Raw genomic sequence first — 13,715 nt, forward strand, 5'->3', positions numbered from 1 at the left:
ATGCGCGGCGTTGTCGCGGAGTTGTGAATGGCGCGGCTGTTCGGGCCGAGTCCGGAGCGGGAGGAAGTCGGAGCGAGGGAGGGAGGGAGGGAGCGGGCGGGGGCGGGAGCGGCGGCCTCGGGCTCGGGCTCCGGCGGCGGCTGCGGCTGCTCCGCGTGCGCCGCGGCAGGAGCGGGAGGAGGAGGCTCGGGAGGAGGGGAGCGGGAGCCGCCGGCGGGGGCTAACAAAGGGCGAGGCGAGCGCTGGGGCTGGGACAGCGCGGGGCGGGCGGGAGGGAGGGAGGGAGAGGAAGGAGGGCAGCCGGCGGCGGCGGCGGCGGCGGCCCCACCACCATGCCGCGGGTTGTCCCCGACCAGCGGAGCAAGTTCGAGAACGAGGAGTTCTTCAGGAAGCTGAGCCGCGAGTGCGAGGTGAGGCGGCGGCGGGGCTCCCCCTTCCCTCCCTCCCTCCCTCCGCGGGGAAAGTTTCCGCGGGCCGCGGAGGGGCCGGGGCAGCCGCGGGGCTCGGCGGAGCCGGGCGGGGACGCGCAGTCAGTGCACCGCGCTGCCCCCTTATCGCCGGGATTGGCCCCTCTGATTGCGCGCCCTGTTCCCCGCAGATTAAATACACCGGCTTCAGGGACCGGCCGCACGAGGAGAGGCAGGCCCGCTTCCAGAACGCCTGCCGCGACGGCCGCTCCGAGATCGTAAGTGGCGCCGCGCTGCCCCGGGCCCCGCTCCGCTGCCCGGCCCGGCTCACCCAAAGTTTCGGGAGCCCTCGGGGCGGGGGCTGCGCGGGGCCGGCCCGTGGGGTCGGGATCGGGGCCGGCACGGCCGGCACGGCACGGGACGGGGCTGGGCGGCCGCGCCGGGGGCAGAGTTAGAGTTTTCCTCCAGGAGCGGAGTGACATCGGCCGCGTCTCAAACAGCGTGGGACAGGCGGGTTTCGTTGGCAGGCAGCGATCCTGTCCGCCCCGGGAGCAGCGCTGCTCCGCTCGGAGCTGTCGGCTCCACGGCGGGCGGAGAGCGCGTCTGGAGCGCCGGGCTGACAGGGAAGGCAGGAAAATCCCCCGGCAGTGTGGACGGGCTGTGCTCCTTCCCTGGGCACGTGCTACGGCTACAAGCCGCTTATTTCAATATTCAGCTTTTTTTCTCTTTTTTTTTCTTCATTTTTCCTTTCCGGAAACAGTAGCCTTCAGAAATGAGTAACATTGTTCAGAAGGCGCTGTCTAAAAGCCTTGAGTGAGCTGTTTGATGTATTTGTGAGCTAAAGCAAATGCTTTTAAAATTAGGCTTTGAAACTTGCAACTTCAGCCCCGTTTTTCTCATTCATTAAGGTTAGTAACAGACTGCTCTCTTCTGAATTAAGAAGTGAGATGAAGTATGGCTTGGAGTAGTCAAGAACTGACTCGGTATTTCCTGGTTTGATTTCTGCTATAGGATCAGTAGCTCATAGCATTGTTAAGTTTGTAACTCTTGACTATTAAAATGCAGAAGTAACCTCTTCTGTCTTCCACTGTAGAAAATATGGTATATAGTGAAAAACATAAATAGTGAAAGACAAGGTAAAATAGAAAATAAACCCCACTTTTAGCAAGTTTGGTTTAGGAGCATACTTTCATTTCACGGGGTGTGTGTATATATATATATATTACTTGTCAGTTCACAATGAAATTATTCTTACGCACAGTGAAATTACTCTTGTGGACATCCAAACAAAAAGAGTTGAATACCCGTTACTTTAGCTGATCTTGCTTACATTTGTCAGTAAAAGGGTACACACTGAAGAACATGATTACCTTTTACTGAGTAACTCTATTTTAGCTGAATCTTAACCCTGCTTGTTACCGCTGGTCTTAGAACCTGTAATGTTATCTTGGGAGAGCCCTCTGTAGACAGGTTCTTAATTTTACTGTTTGTTTTACCTTCATTTTTCATTGTGCATGTTTGCTTCCTTTAAAAACTCACCAGGGAAACAATGGGTAGGTAAGGAAGACGTAGTTGGCTAGCACTGGAAATTCCTGTGCAGGTGAAAGTGTAGAATATACTCTAATCCCTCCCTAAAAAAAACACCAAAAAACCATATAGCTTATAAACCAGCTTGCTAATGCAGCCTATGCAGCTATTTGTATAAATAGGAGATCACTGTAGTTTCACCTTTGTACTTCTAAGCCTGCTGCTGTCTTTTTTTACCAGAACTTCAGCCCTTGGAAGCAACCAGTGATGCCCGTTCTACATATTTTCCCTTCTACTTAATTATAAAACAGGCTCTATATTTCTTGATCTGAAACATCTGGTTTTGTTTTGCGAACAGGGCACAAGTAGTCAGGTTTATTTAGAAATGTAATGTGTGTAATGACTGATGTTAAAAAGAGCTAGTAATTTTACTTTTTTTTTTTTAGTCTTGAATGTTTTTCCAGACATCAAGGATTTATTCTTTTATCTCCGAAGGGAGCCTTTGCAAATGACCTTACATATTTTTAAGCAGACAAAAAAAAAACCCCAGAGAACAGCTTGGGGATTTAATGCAGAACCGGCAATGCGTTGCTGGTTACGTCTGTCAAATAGCTCTTGAGTGAATAAAAAAAGGAATTACCAGTATTACTGAGAAGTAACTGTGAAATATATTAATTAAGGGTTCACGATTACTGGTAATGCTTTGATAACTTGAAAATACCTTCACGTGTTTGGTTTGTCTTGGAAGGTACTCGTATTTACGTTGCCTACATGTGGGTCAGGTCACCCCTGTACTACCTGATAAGCTTTTTGCAAAATTAGGGAATTAAATGTCTGATAGCTTTTCAAACTGGACTTTAAAAGGCTCTGCATAGAAAATTATCATTTTTTTGCTTTCAGGTTTAGAACTGAACTAGTGGTGTGACTTTTTTTGTTTTGTTTCAGTTTAATTTGCTTGTTACTCGAAAAATGTTGGGTTCCATGTAGTCCTGTGCGGTTATAAGCGAGCATGTTCTCAAGTTTTTCAGTACAGGCCTATGATCTGATTTGAGAAGCCCATGAGTATTTTAACTGGGTGGTTTTATCTGTTCAGATGGAGGGAACAGGCTTCAAAAATCCAGAGGAGAAAATATCTACATAGCTTTTTAAGTACCCTGTGGTTTAAATGTTGCCTGCATGACTCCACGAGGATGTGCAATTTGTTTTTCATGGCCCTCTGGCACACACAGGGGGTGGGAGCAGGGAGGCATGGGCACTTTGCTGGGTTTCCCAGAAGGCAAGGATAGTCTTTCTGACCCAGCACCAGGACTGGAGTGGCCTGTAGGGCTGCAGTGCTCAGCTGGTTTGCACTCAGAACATCTCACATTTTAAGTGCATAAATTAAGGAGTATAAAACATGTATTTGCTAAAGATGCTCAGAGGTAGGAAGTTCTTGAACAGACTGAGCAGTGAAGAGTTGCAGTCACACATGTTTGGAGATAATACTCTGTTGGTACGTAAATAGAATCCCTTAGAGAAGCCAAGGGACAATACAAGGTAGTCAGCCTGATAGTGATGGTCTGCAGCCCTGGCAGTTCTGATGCTTCCTAGTTATGCAAGTGTATCTTTGATGAAGCTTCTGTTTCAGTGATTGAAATGTTTGTCTTTGAGTATTGTAGGGCAAGCAAATATTAATGTACCAATACAGTATTCCCCCTGGTATTCCCAGGACCGATTTGTTAATTTTAATGACATTGAGAAAATGCTTACAGGAGGTTTAAAACAAAAAAAAAACCAAACAAGCACAGAAAACTTACAAAATCTGTTATTAAGGATAGCCTGGAATGGAACCTGATTGCAGAGCATCAGCCTCCCTTGGCAGAGGGGACAGAGTCAAGACAAAGCACTGCTACTTTCAAAATGGGAGGTATTAATCCTGTGACAGACAGCATTGCAGTCCGTGACTGGAACTGTCTTAAACAACATGTAGAGCTATTGTGTCACAGGCAGCAGTACAGTTATGCCGTAAAGTTCCTGAATTCTGGGCTGCTTGAAAGAAATCTGGCTTCTCAGGAAATTCCAACTATTAGAGTAGTAGTTGTATAGCTTTTAAGAAAAACTATATTCTAGATTAATGACCATTTAAATCTAAGTGATCATGGTAATCAATACAGTTGTTTGATTGCAACAAATTACATTTAACCCTGGGATTTTGAGTAGAGTGGTATTCTGGGAGCATGTGCGAGTATTCGGGTTCTTAAGGGACAATGTGCTCACCTGTACCAGAGAAGAGCATAAATACTGCAAATCCAACTTCTGCTTGCAAAAATAATTTTTTATTTCATGTCTATAAATTGATGTGCTCTTTGTGGCTTGGAATTAAGATATGCAAATAAATACAGAGAATTATAAAGAAAACTGAAGCCTATTTTCATTTGAAATCGTAGAAAATTATTTTCTTGAAAGCAATGTATGCTTTTTCTAAAATGGTTTAGTCAGTCCCTTTAATGATTTTACAAAGGGCTGCAGCTGAGAATTCCTGCAGTTGCCTGTTCTCACTGACAGCATCTGCTGATCTGGATTTCACGGGTGCCTCAGTGTGGCACGAGGACTTTGTCCTGTGGGGTTTGATTGAGCCGTGCATTGATGCTGCGTGCCAGGAGATGATAAAATAGGAGTATTTACCTTTCAGTCAAGTGCTTTTCTAGGTACAAGTAGGATGTGAAAGGAGACAAGTAATTTTCTTTTGAAAATAGTTGTCCTTAGTATCAGGTCTCAGGAGTTAATTTTCCTTCAGCAGTACTTCTTTTAGAGATATGCAGCCTCTTCGAAATCATGGGCAGTTTTTAAGGTTGCAGGCACTAAGTTGGTGCAGGCTATCCAGACAGAACTGAAAGGACAGATTCTAATGTCAGCAAAACTGATTTGAAAGAAGTATTGATTCCATGTTGTATTTTATATCCGAAGCAGCCAATGGCAAATGTTGTCAAAATGGAATCAGATGTTTGTAACTTAATACTTAAGAAAAATGATGAGTGCATGTTTTTGACTTTAAGTATTCTCTATGCTGCCTGGCTTAAGACATAAACTGATGTAAAAATAAATGACTGCCTGCATAATTTATGTAATGTCTTGCTCCCTGATCCTGTTTGTATTGATTTTTCTAAAAGGCTTTTGTGGCCACAGGAACCAATCTGTCTCTCCAGTTTTTTCCGGCCAACTGGCAGGGGGAGCAGCGACAGACACCGACCCGGGAATATGTCGACTTTGAAAGAGAAGGAGGCAAGGTAAGAAGGAAATTGTTGTGACTGAGGGACATTTTTATGCTGTGCTCGCGATGATGTGAGTGTGGACCGCGAGTGTTGTGCGTGATCTCTGGTGTTTCCCGTCTCCTCGCAGGTAGGTGGTGACACGAGTGCAAGTGAAAGCTGGCAGGATAAAACCTGGTATCCCTTTGGCTTAAAGCGTCTTAATGTTTCTACAGGGAAATGGGGGCAGTACTGGTGGCTTTTTATTATTTTGAACAACAGAACTTTAGTTCTGCTGCCGTGCTGTGATAAAATTTCGGGGAACAATTTAAATTTGGTATTGTGGAGGTGCTTCTAAAGTGATTCAGAAATTAGGCTTTGTCCAATGAATTGTGGTAGACTAATGAAAATTTGCACTTTCAGCAGGTTATTCCACTGTGTCTTTGGCTGCCTGTTGATAAAGCAAGCAGTCAGTGTGCTCTCAGTGGAATGAATCTTCTTCTCAGTTCCACCTTGAGCTCTGACACAGAAGCAGCATCGCTTTCAGAATTGATTTCTGAATCTCTTTTTTCTGGGGTGGTTGTCCCATAGACTGCTATTGAAAGCTAGAATTCCCTAGTGACAGTGATGGTTACTGGGAAGCTGTGTTAGATTTGAAGTCGGAAACCCTGCTTAGTCTCATCAGAATAAAGTTACTGAAATCACTTACAGCTGGTTTTGTTTTACAGGAAAAACACAGCTTTAAAAAGTAGACACTGTCTCTTATCCAAGCTACTGTAGGTGCTTTGGGACTGATCCAAAGTTCACTGAATTCAATAGGGGACTTTCTGCAGACCTCAGGGGGTTTGGACCAGCACTTAAGCCCTCATAGCTTTTCTGTTTCAGGCTAATTTCTGTATAACTTTTTGATTTAAAAGACTTCTAAAGGACTACAAAATTCTTCATTTGCCTGAATTTTTTTTACCTACCCTTATAACGAGAAACAGCTAATGCTACCAAACCTACCAGGCTGGAGGAAATACTTGAAGCCTATTCAGGTTTAATGGCATATTGGGTCTTTTAAATGCTTCTGGGTGGAAGATAAATATTTCCTATAGTGGGAAAACTTGATTGGAAGAAAAAAAAATTCCTGAGGGCAGTTATGGTATTTGGAATTCAAGTTAATGAGTTTTTTTGGAAAAAATTGTTTTCCATTTAGTCCTGTGAGGCTTACAGAAGTTTGACAGATTGGGGGGAGAAGGAGTGAAGCTGGCTGTCTGGGTACTGACTGCTTTGCTAAGGAACCTGAATTGAATCTGGCTCTTACTGAAAAATATTGATTCTGGCTTACAATTGAATGAGGAATTTTTCTTGTAATGTGTAAGAAGACTGAAGTCTCTCTTCTTGCCAGTTCAAAAGTAATTTTATTTACTCCTATGATTTTTTTAACTTTGTTTTCTCTGAATGAATCCTTAAAGTACTGAACTACTTCATCCATTTTCTTGTGTTGTCTTAATCATGTAAGAGCGTGGTAGATACGCTGTGTATTAAAATAGAACCTGAGCCTCATTAGTGAATGCCACTCCCTCTTTTATGTGTGTTTACAGTAAATTCTAGAGTGCCTCACTAACATGTTTAGAAGAAATGTCCTGAATGAGGCTGGAGGTGGACAAACTGATAAATGGGAGTGATGTTGTACCCTGGTATGAACAAATCACCGATTCCCACTTGTAATCAGACCTTCCTGGGTGAATCTCACACGAGTGCAGGCTGGCTCTGCACAGAACTGAACTCCTCTGCAAGTGAGCCACTCCCACGATTGGAGCAGAACGGGAGAGGGTTCCCTACCTTATCAACAGAAACAGCCGAGTGTTTCATAGGGATTGGCTCAGATTTTGGTCTCTGGATTTTTGTCATTGGGCTTTATTAAGAATTTCTTTCATAGGCTTCAGCAGTCCCTTAAAACCATGTGATTTTGTGTAGCTCTGTGCAGCATTGTTTTATGAGCTTTGATTCTTGAGGCAGTGCATAATGTGTGTTTGTTCATCACTGGATTTATGCCAGCAAGGCATGTTTTTAATTATATGAATAAAAAAAGGCTATGGGGGGGAGCTGTCAGTTAATTATTATCTTAGGCATTAGTTTGAGATCTAGAATGTAGATAAACTTACCAACACCAGAATATTTTTTATTCTGGAATTCTGCTTCAGTGTTTGGCTAAGCAAATGATGGCCTAAAATAGTTTATCCAGATTTAAAGTATGTCACTATTGTACCTAAGCAGTTTTGTACACACATTGACAAAGCTACCAGTGCAGCATCAGCTGGAATTGCTGCCTAAATGATTGAATTTTAGAAAGAACAACACCCTTGTGAAAGTTGGAATTCTGAAAATACATACTTCATAGGCTTGAGGTTTTTCAGTCTGGTATTTCTTAACTGAGGGGGTTTTTTGTATGCTTAATTTGCCTTTTAATTTGATGCATCTGATGTTCACAATGGGTGGGTAGGCCTCTGGTGGATACCCTGTCTTCATTAATCCAAGAATTGGATAGCAAAGTGTTCACTTAATGTTTCTACTCATTTTAAACCCAAGTTTAACATTTTTTTAGATAGCTTTAACATTCTGTGCTTTGACCTGCAGCAAATTTAATTGTGTATTTGAGCAATTTTTCAGGTTTGTCATAACAAAAGAGAAAACAGCACTAAGAATAGTTCCCTAGATCGTAAAAATGATAGAACATAGTATTTCATTGTGATTGTGGGGTGTGGGGGGTGTGTCAGATTCCGTGGGTGTCCCATTTCTGGAGGACTGAGGCTTCACGATCCCTTGTGTTGTCAGCTACTGTCCAGGGGCTTTTTTGTTTGTTGTTTGTTTTTTTTTTTTTAAAGAATAAGTGAATAGGTGTTGTTAAGAAATTCAGAAGTAGACAGGGTATTAGTCTAATGTGTTGCCTGAAATCTTACATAATGAAACCCTTCAATTAAAAGGGGAGCTGTATTTTCACCTCGGATCTCCAGTATCGTTAATTACTTAGGCTCATTTTATTGTGGTTAATGAAGTTCTTTAATTTTTATTTCAGTTTTATACTGATGCCATATGAACTTCAGGCTGAGCTCTGTGTGTGTGGACTTCAGTGCTTCATAAAATCTAATTTTATTCAAAGTCCTTTTGTTTTATTAAAAGCCGTGTGAACAACTTTCTTTGCATGATTCACTTTGTGCACTTCTTACAATAAGATCAATGCCCTGGGTTTTCATTTGTTATTCAAGATGTTTATATAGCTCTGCTCTTTCTTACTTGAAAGAACATTAGTTCTCAGATATTCTTTTTTTGCTGCTTAAATACCAGTCACTGCTGAAGTCTGTGAAGTTGCTTTACTTCCCCTCCCCTTCATAATCCCGTTCTGCATCTCGTTCGAGTGCAGCTTTGCTTCCTGTCTGCTCTTTGGCGGCAGCTGCTCATAAAGCAGAGTCCTCAGCACGGGCCTGTTGCTGCTCTGAGCTCTGCAGCTTTGCAGGAAAGCACAGCAGACAGGATGGAAATGGCTTCAGAGTGCCTGCTGGGCCACATGTGATGCAGCCAGGATTTCTACCCATCACCCCTTAACTTTGGTCTAGCCATAACTGAAGGAGTTCAGTTTTCTTCCTGAAGATGCTGAGTTTCCACTCGGGCAGTTTTTTGTCGTAACTGACAAACTTTATTTGGCTGTAAGTTGTTGTGAGCTGCTTGGATGAATCTAAACCAAATAAAATCTCTGTTATCTGCAGATGTTACAGCAGTAGCAGAAGTGTCGTGAGAAAGGTGCTGTATTTTAATAAAAACTATATTTAAATGGCAAACAACGGCATCAGTTTTCCACTTGTGTCTTGTTTTCTCACTGGAGGTTTGATAGATAGGACTCATCCACAAATTAACTTTCTCTTCTCTGACTTTACCAATGCAGTTTCACAGATTATGGGAGTGGTGTATTGGCTGCTCCATTTTCTGAGCAAATGCAATTTCCACTCAAACAGAGGATCACGGTGTACCCAGCAGAATTTGCTTGGAAGGGGAAAGCCTAATTTATGAGAAATACCTGAACATCTGTGCTAAATATATTGAATTGGAAGCTTTATTTTAATTTCTTTGGCCACCACCGTTCTCTGAAGAATTTAGGTGTTACATTAAGCCTTTCACAAAGCTGAAGTAGCAGCTTTTGTTTTCCTTTCTTCAGGTATGCTTGCTTTTTGAAAAAAGGTGAGGGTGCCTGGAGAACCAATTTACAGTTTCAGCTCTCGTTTTGCCCTCTGTAGTGCTAATGAGCCACACTCCACTAGTTCCTGTAGCATTTGGGGGTTTTGCATTGTCATCATCTAAAATATTCTCACACTTTGCAGTTACTTGTCTGTGTTCCCTGCAATTCACTGAGTCTCTGGACAAAAGGATTTTACCTTTTCCCATGTCAGTGGGAAAGGATGTCTGATGTTAGGCATTTATAAAAAAAAAAAGCCATAATATATTAATTGAAGATCACGCTGTGTTGTGCCACCACATAGGGCAAACTGTCTCAGCCGTGAGGCGGTTGTGGTCTTCACAATTATCAAGATTCCATCACAGTAATTTGAAGGAGCATTAAATTACTAGCAGTAGAGTGAAGGTCTCAGTTTAGAGCGTTTGAGGAGCGTTTCAGGGTGCTGCAGCCCTGAAGAGCCGGCATCGCCTGGCAGAGGCTCTGGGAGCTGTTTGTGTGTGGTGGAACAGAGGGATGCGTACCATGTGCCTTAGTTAAAACACTAGCAACTGTCAACCTGGAAAGAGTACTTTGTAATCCTTTGTGGATCCCTGTTAATATGTGGATATTTTGTTTCCAAGGAGCTGTCCTGCTCATAAAGGCTTTCTGCTGCAGAACAGTCTTGTTTCCAGGTCTGAAGTCGAGGTGAGGTTCATTGTGTAGCTCTGTACAGTCCTTGACTGATTTTTAGCTGGTCCTTTAATGCACTGGTGGGTTAGGATAACACTATTTTGGGGTCAGATCTTTATCACGTTTGTCTGGCTTAGTTTCTGCTCACTTCAGAACGTGGAGCAGGGAAGATCTCACTGGTGCTTTTCCTGAGCACCCTTAAACAGTTGTTATCCTCCTCCTCGTGCCTACCCAATGACCCCAAACCCTTGTGGTAGCTGGGGAGATTCTTCTGTGAGGAGCAGCAGGTGGTCAGTGAAGGCACATCAGCTGCTGGACTGTCTGTGTGCTCAGGGCCTTCGAGCTGCTTTTGCCTGCCTAGCCAAGGGAAGTGGTGCTGCCCTAAAGAAACCCCACATCACGTTCCTTTTGATCTTTCTCAGGCTTTTCTGTTTGCTTTAAACAAGAAGGTCAGTGTGTGGTTATTCTGACAGCAGATAAATGGGTTTGGTGGTGTATCTAGTTTGTACCCAGCCTGGCTAAACAGCTTGATTTTTTTTTCTCAGAGTTGCTTGGTGGGAGTCCTGCAAAGGCTTGGTGAATGAGAAGAATCCACTTTTCTCAATCATCCCTTTCATTAGTTTTCATCCAGGATCATCTATATGGCTTAGAGTAAAATATTAGTTTTCTATAGGTACTCGTGATTCTAGAATTTATTATTCTGTTTGTGCTTAAGAGTCTTTTGTTTGGCAGAGACTTCTCAGTTTCTTTTTCTTTCTTCTCTTTTTTTCTCCAGCTATGTAATTTCTTTGTTTATGCTCCTAGAACCATTTTTGCTTTAGAGGAGAGTGAAACTTTTTTTTTTCCTCGATACTTGGAAGTGTTCTCTGTTTTGACCTGCTATTGCTCAGGGGAGAACTATTTAGTCAGAATGCCATTTGAAGCCAGGTAGTGATAGTGTGTCTTTGCTTATTCACTTGACCTCTCAACTGGGAGATGCAGTTGGGAGTTTATACGCTGTGAACAGTTAGGAACCTGGATTTTGGGAAGAGAAATCTTTAGAGCACGTAGATTGTTAGGACACGTTGTCCTGTGCTGGCAAGCAGCCACTGGCTGGGTTTGGACAGTTGCTGCTGCCAGAGTGATTTATCATAGGGTGCCCTCTGCCACTGGAGGGTGAGTCACACCAGGCATCTCTCATGTGACGAGTATCCCCAGCCTTTTCCCCGTCCTCCTTTCACCCCCCTGCATCCTCCCATGCCTTTGTTCCACGCTCAGCCTGGTTGGTGCATCCTGGGGCAGGCGGTGACGATGCCATTTTGAAGCAGAGCTCACGAGCAGCTCTTGGAGCACGGCTGTGTCAGTGCCTGAGAGCTGCCATCACCAAACCTGCCTTTGCTCAGCTCTGATTACACAGTGTAGAAGCAGTTGTTCAGTCACAGTACCTTGAACTCTTTCCAGTGGTTTAAATGCACTCACTAGAGTTGTATAGACAAGATTTCAAATATACTCGTCATCATCCTGAAGTTTCCCAGAGGAGGAACAGAATCAGGTAGCAAGCTGACTTTTGCATTTGGAAACAGCAATATGTAAGGGCATGTGCCTGCTGCATGGATAAAAGCAGGACTTGAGATCTCTGCAGCACACAGTCTGGAAGAAATCCAGGCATTTGGGTTGTTGAATCCTCTTGTTTGCATATCAGTCTCCACTTACTGAGCAAAGTTGTTAACATTATGCTTCTCTACTCTTCTTCTAAATGAATGAGAGAAAAGAGCATCGTTGTTGAGGATGTCTGCTGCTTTGTGAAAATCACTTAATACTTCATATTAAAAGTGAGAAAATTCAGTAAGATGATGAAACATCTGCTACAAGAAACTGTTACTTTTCTGAGAGTTACTGTAATGTTTCTTCAAGCTTTGTTGTCCAAAGCACAAGTAACAAAATGAGCTTATTAACTTGAATAATTGCAAGTTTGATGTTACTCTGTTAAAGAAAATTCCCAGCCATTGCTAAGGATGTTCTCTGCAGAAGCTGACAGTATTCTACAGAATATTTGACACTATGAAATTTTACTGAATGATGAAAGCTGCATAATTGTTATAGTTTAACAAAGACAAAAAATGACTAACATTATATTAAGCCTTGATTCAGCTCTTCTTGTTGAATAAATGTTCATACAGTTTTCCCAGACTTGAATCCTGCTTGAGGCTGTCAGAGGGCTCAAGAAGGTAATGAAAGCCAAAGGGCAGAAGAAGCAACTTTTCTTACCCCTCTCCTGCTTGGGTCTGTTCCTGGAGGGTTTTTATTAGTAGCCCATATTGTCAAAATCAGTAACTTGTGGTTGAGTATACTTGCATTACATGCTTCAAATTTTCAATTCAAAAATAGAGGCTTAATAGGCTGTTTATTTGCACCCAGGTAGCATGGTGTGCAAATGATGACTTTTAGATAACCCTCTTTTTCTAACCCTCTACTGGAGTTGCTAGTTAGAACTGCTTTTTGCAGTTGAAAAGAGTGAATTTCCCAAGCAATTTTGAAATTTCTGTCCGGAAAATATTCTGTCAACGTGGCAGAAATCTGTGTGTCCCTGTTAGTTACTGGTTCTGTGAGCAAAAGCATGCATGTGTGCTTGCAGCAGCAAAGCAGTCTCCTGGGAATATTTTGCTGCAAAAACATTGTTTTTTTTTTACTATTGCAACGAAAATGGAGTCTTTTCTTTGAAAGCATACCCTCTCCACCGTGGAAGGGAGAGCAGATTTCAAATGCAGCCATCTTTCTCACGCAGAATCCAGTAGCAAAGATGGACTGATAAAAGACCCTGTAAAGTTTCACAGGGGAAAACCCCAGCATGGATTTGCCTTTCAGATTCTCCTTATATTCTGCTTATTACATTTTGTTGATTTTCAGTTCCAGCTGGGTGGTTTTGTCTTTTTAAAGTCAGACAGGAGCCTGAGCATGAGGTGCACATCTCGTTGGGAGGCATTAGACCTTTCTGTATGACAGTGTAAAAACTAGAAGACTTTTTGCTTTGTGCTGGGGCTTTTTTGGTGGTTGTGGTCAGGTCTGGTTCGTGTTTTCTGCTTAGTCCAGAAATTGCAGTATTCTGGAACGAAGAGCTGTGTCTGGAGAGACTTGGTTGTTATTAAATGGATGAGTAGAACTTCTGTGCAGTAGCGTTTTAGTATTTTTCTGTGCAAACTTGTAAGCATAAGAACTGACCAGGGGGCTCAGTCCAGGAATAAAATGCTGCAGTTTCCACAGGTTTTAATCATGTGTGTTCTGACGTCCTTACTGCTTCATATCTGTTCTTAGTTATGGACTTGTTGTTTAGTTACCTGAAATAGCAACCTGCATAATTTAATGAAACATCGATCTGCTTTCAAAAAGGAGTCATGATTACATGCTTGAGCTAACTATGCAGAAAAGCTAACAAATGAAACCAACCAAAAAAACCCATAAAAATACCAGGTTTTCTAAAAGGAACTTTCAAATTCTGACTCTCCAGTAAAGTGAGGAGAACTCTTCTGCTACTCTTTTTGTGACGTTTTAGAAACTAAACCCCATTACTGTAGTGTTTCAGTAGTACAGAAAACATGTTGAGAGAGGTTTTGTCAGAGCTCTGACATTACTTAGAAAGGTATTTTTAATGTGAGTCTGCACAGGGATATTTTTGCTACATGAATTTGTAAATAT

At 42.7% G+C, this 13,715-nt stretch overlaps 1 protein-coding gene across 2 annotated transcripts in view; it reads left to right on the plus strand.

Annotated features, from left to right (window-relative positions):
• Positions 1-296: 296 nt before the first annotated feature.
• CBFB (core-binding factor subunit beta) overlaps positions 297-13,715 on the plus strand; it is a 34,845-nt gene continuing 21,426 nt past the window's right edge. For both annotated transcript variants that reach the window (XM_050311075.1, XM_050311074.1), the window contains exons 1-3: positions 297-410; positions 599-685; positions 5,084-5,200. In XM_050311075.1, the coding sequence (XP_050167032.1) occupies positions 333-410; positions 599-685; positions 5,084-5,200 (282 nt within the window). In that variant the 5' untranslated portion in view covers positions 297-332. The remainder of the gene's footprint in view (positions 411-598; positions 686-5,083; positions 5,201-13,715) is intronic.

Source organism: Myiozetetes cayanensis, unplaced genomic scaffold (genome assembly GCF_022539395.1).
Source record: "Myiozetetes cayanensis isolate MyiCay16 unplaced genomic scaffold, myiCay2020 scf16, whole genome shotgun sequence".
Classification (NCBI taxonomy): Eukaryota; Metazoa; Chordata; class Aves; order Passeriformes; family Tyrannidae; genus Myiozetetes; species Myiozetetes cayanensis.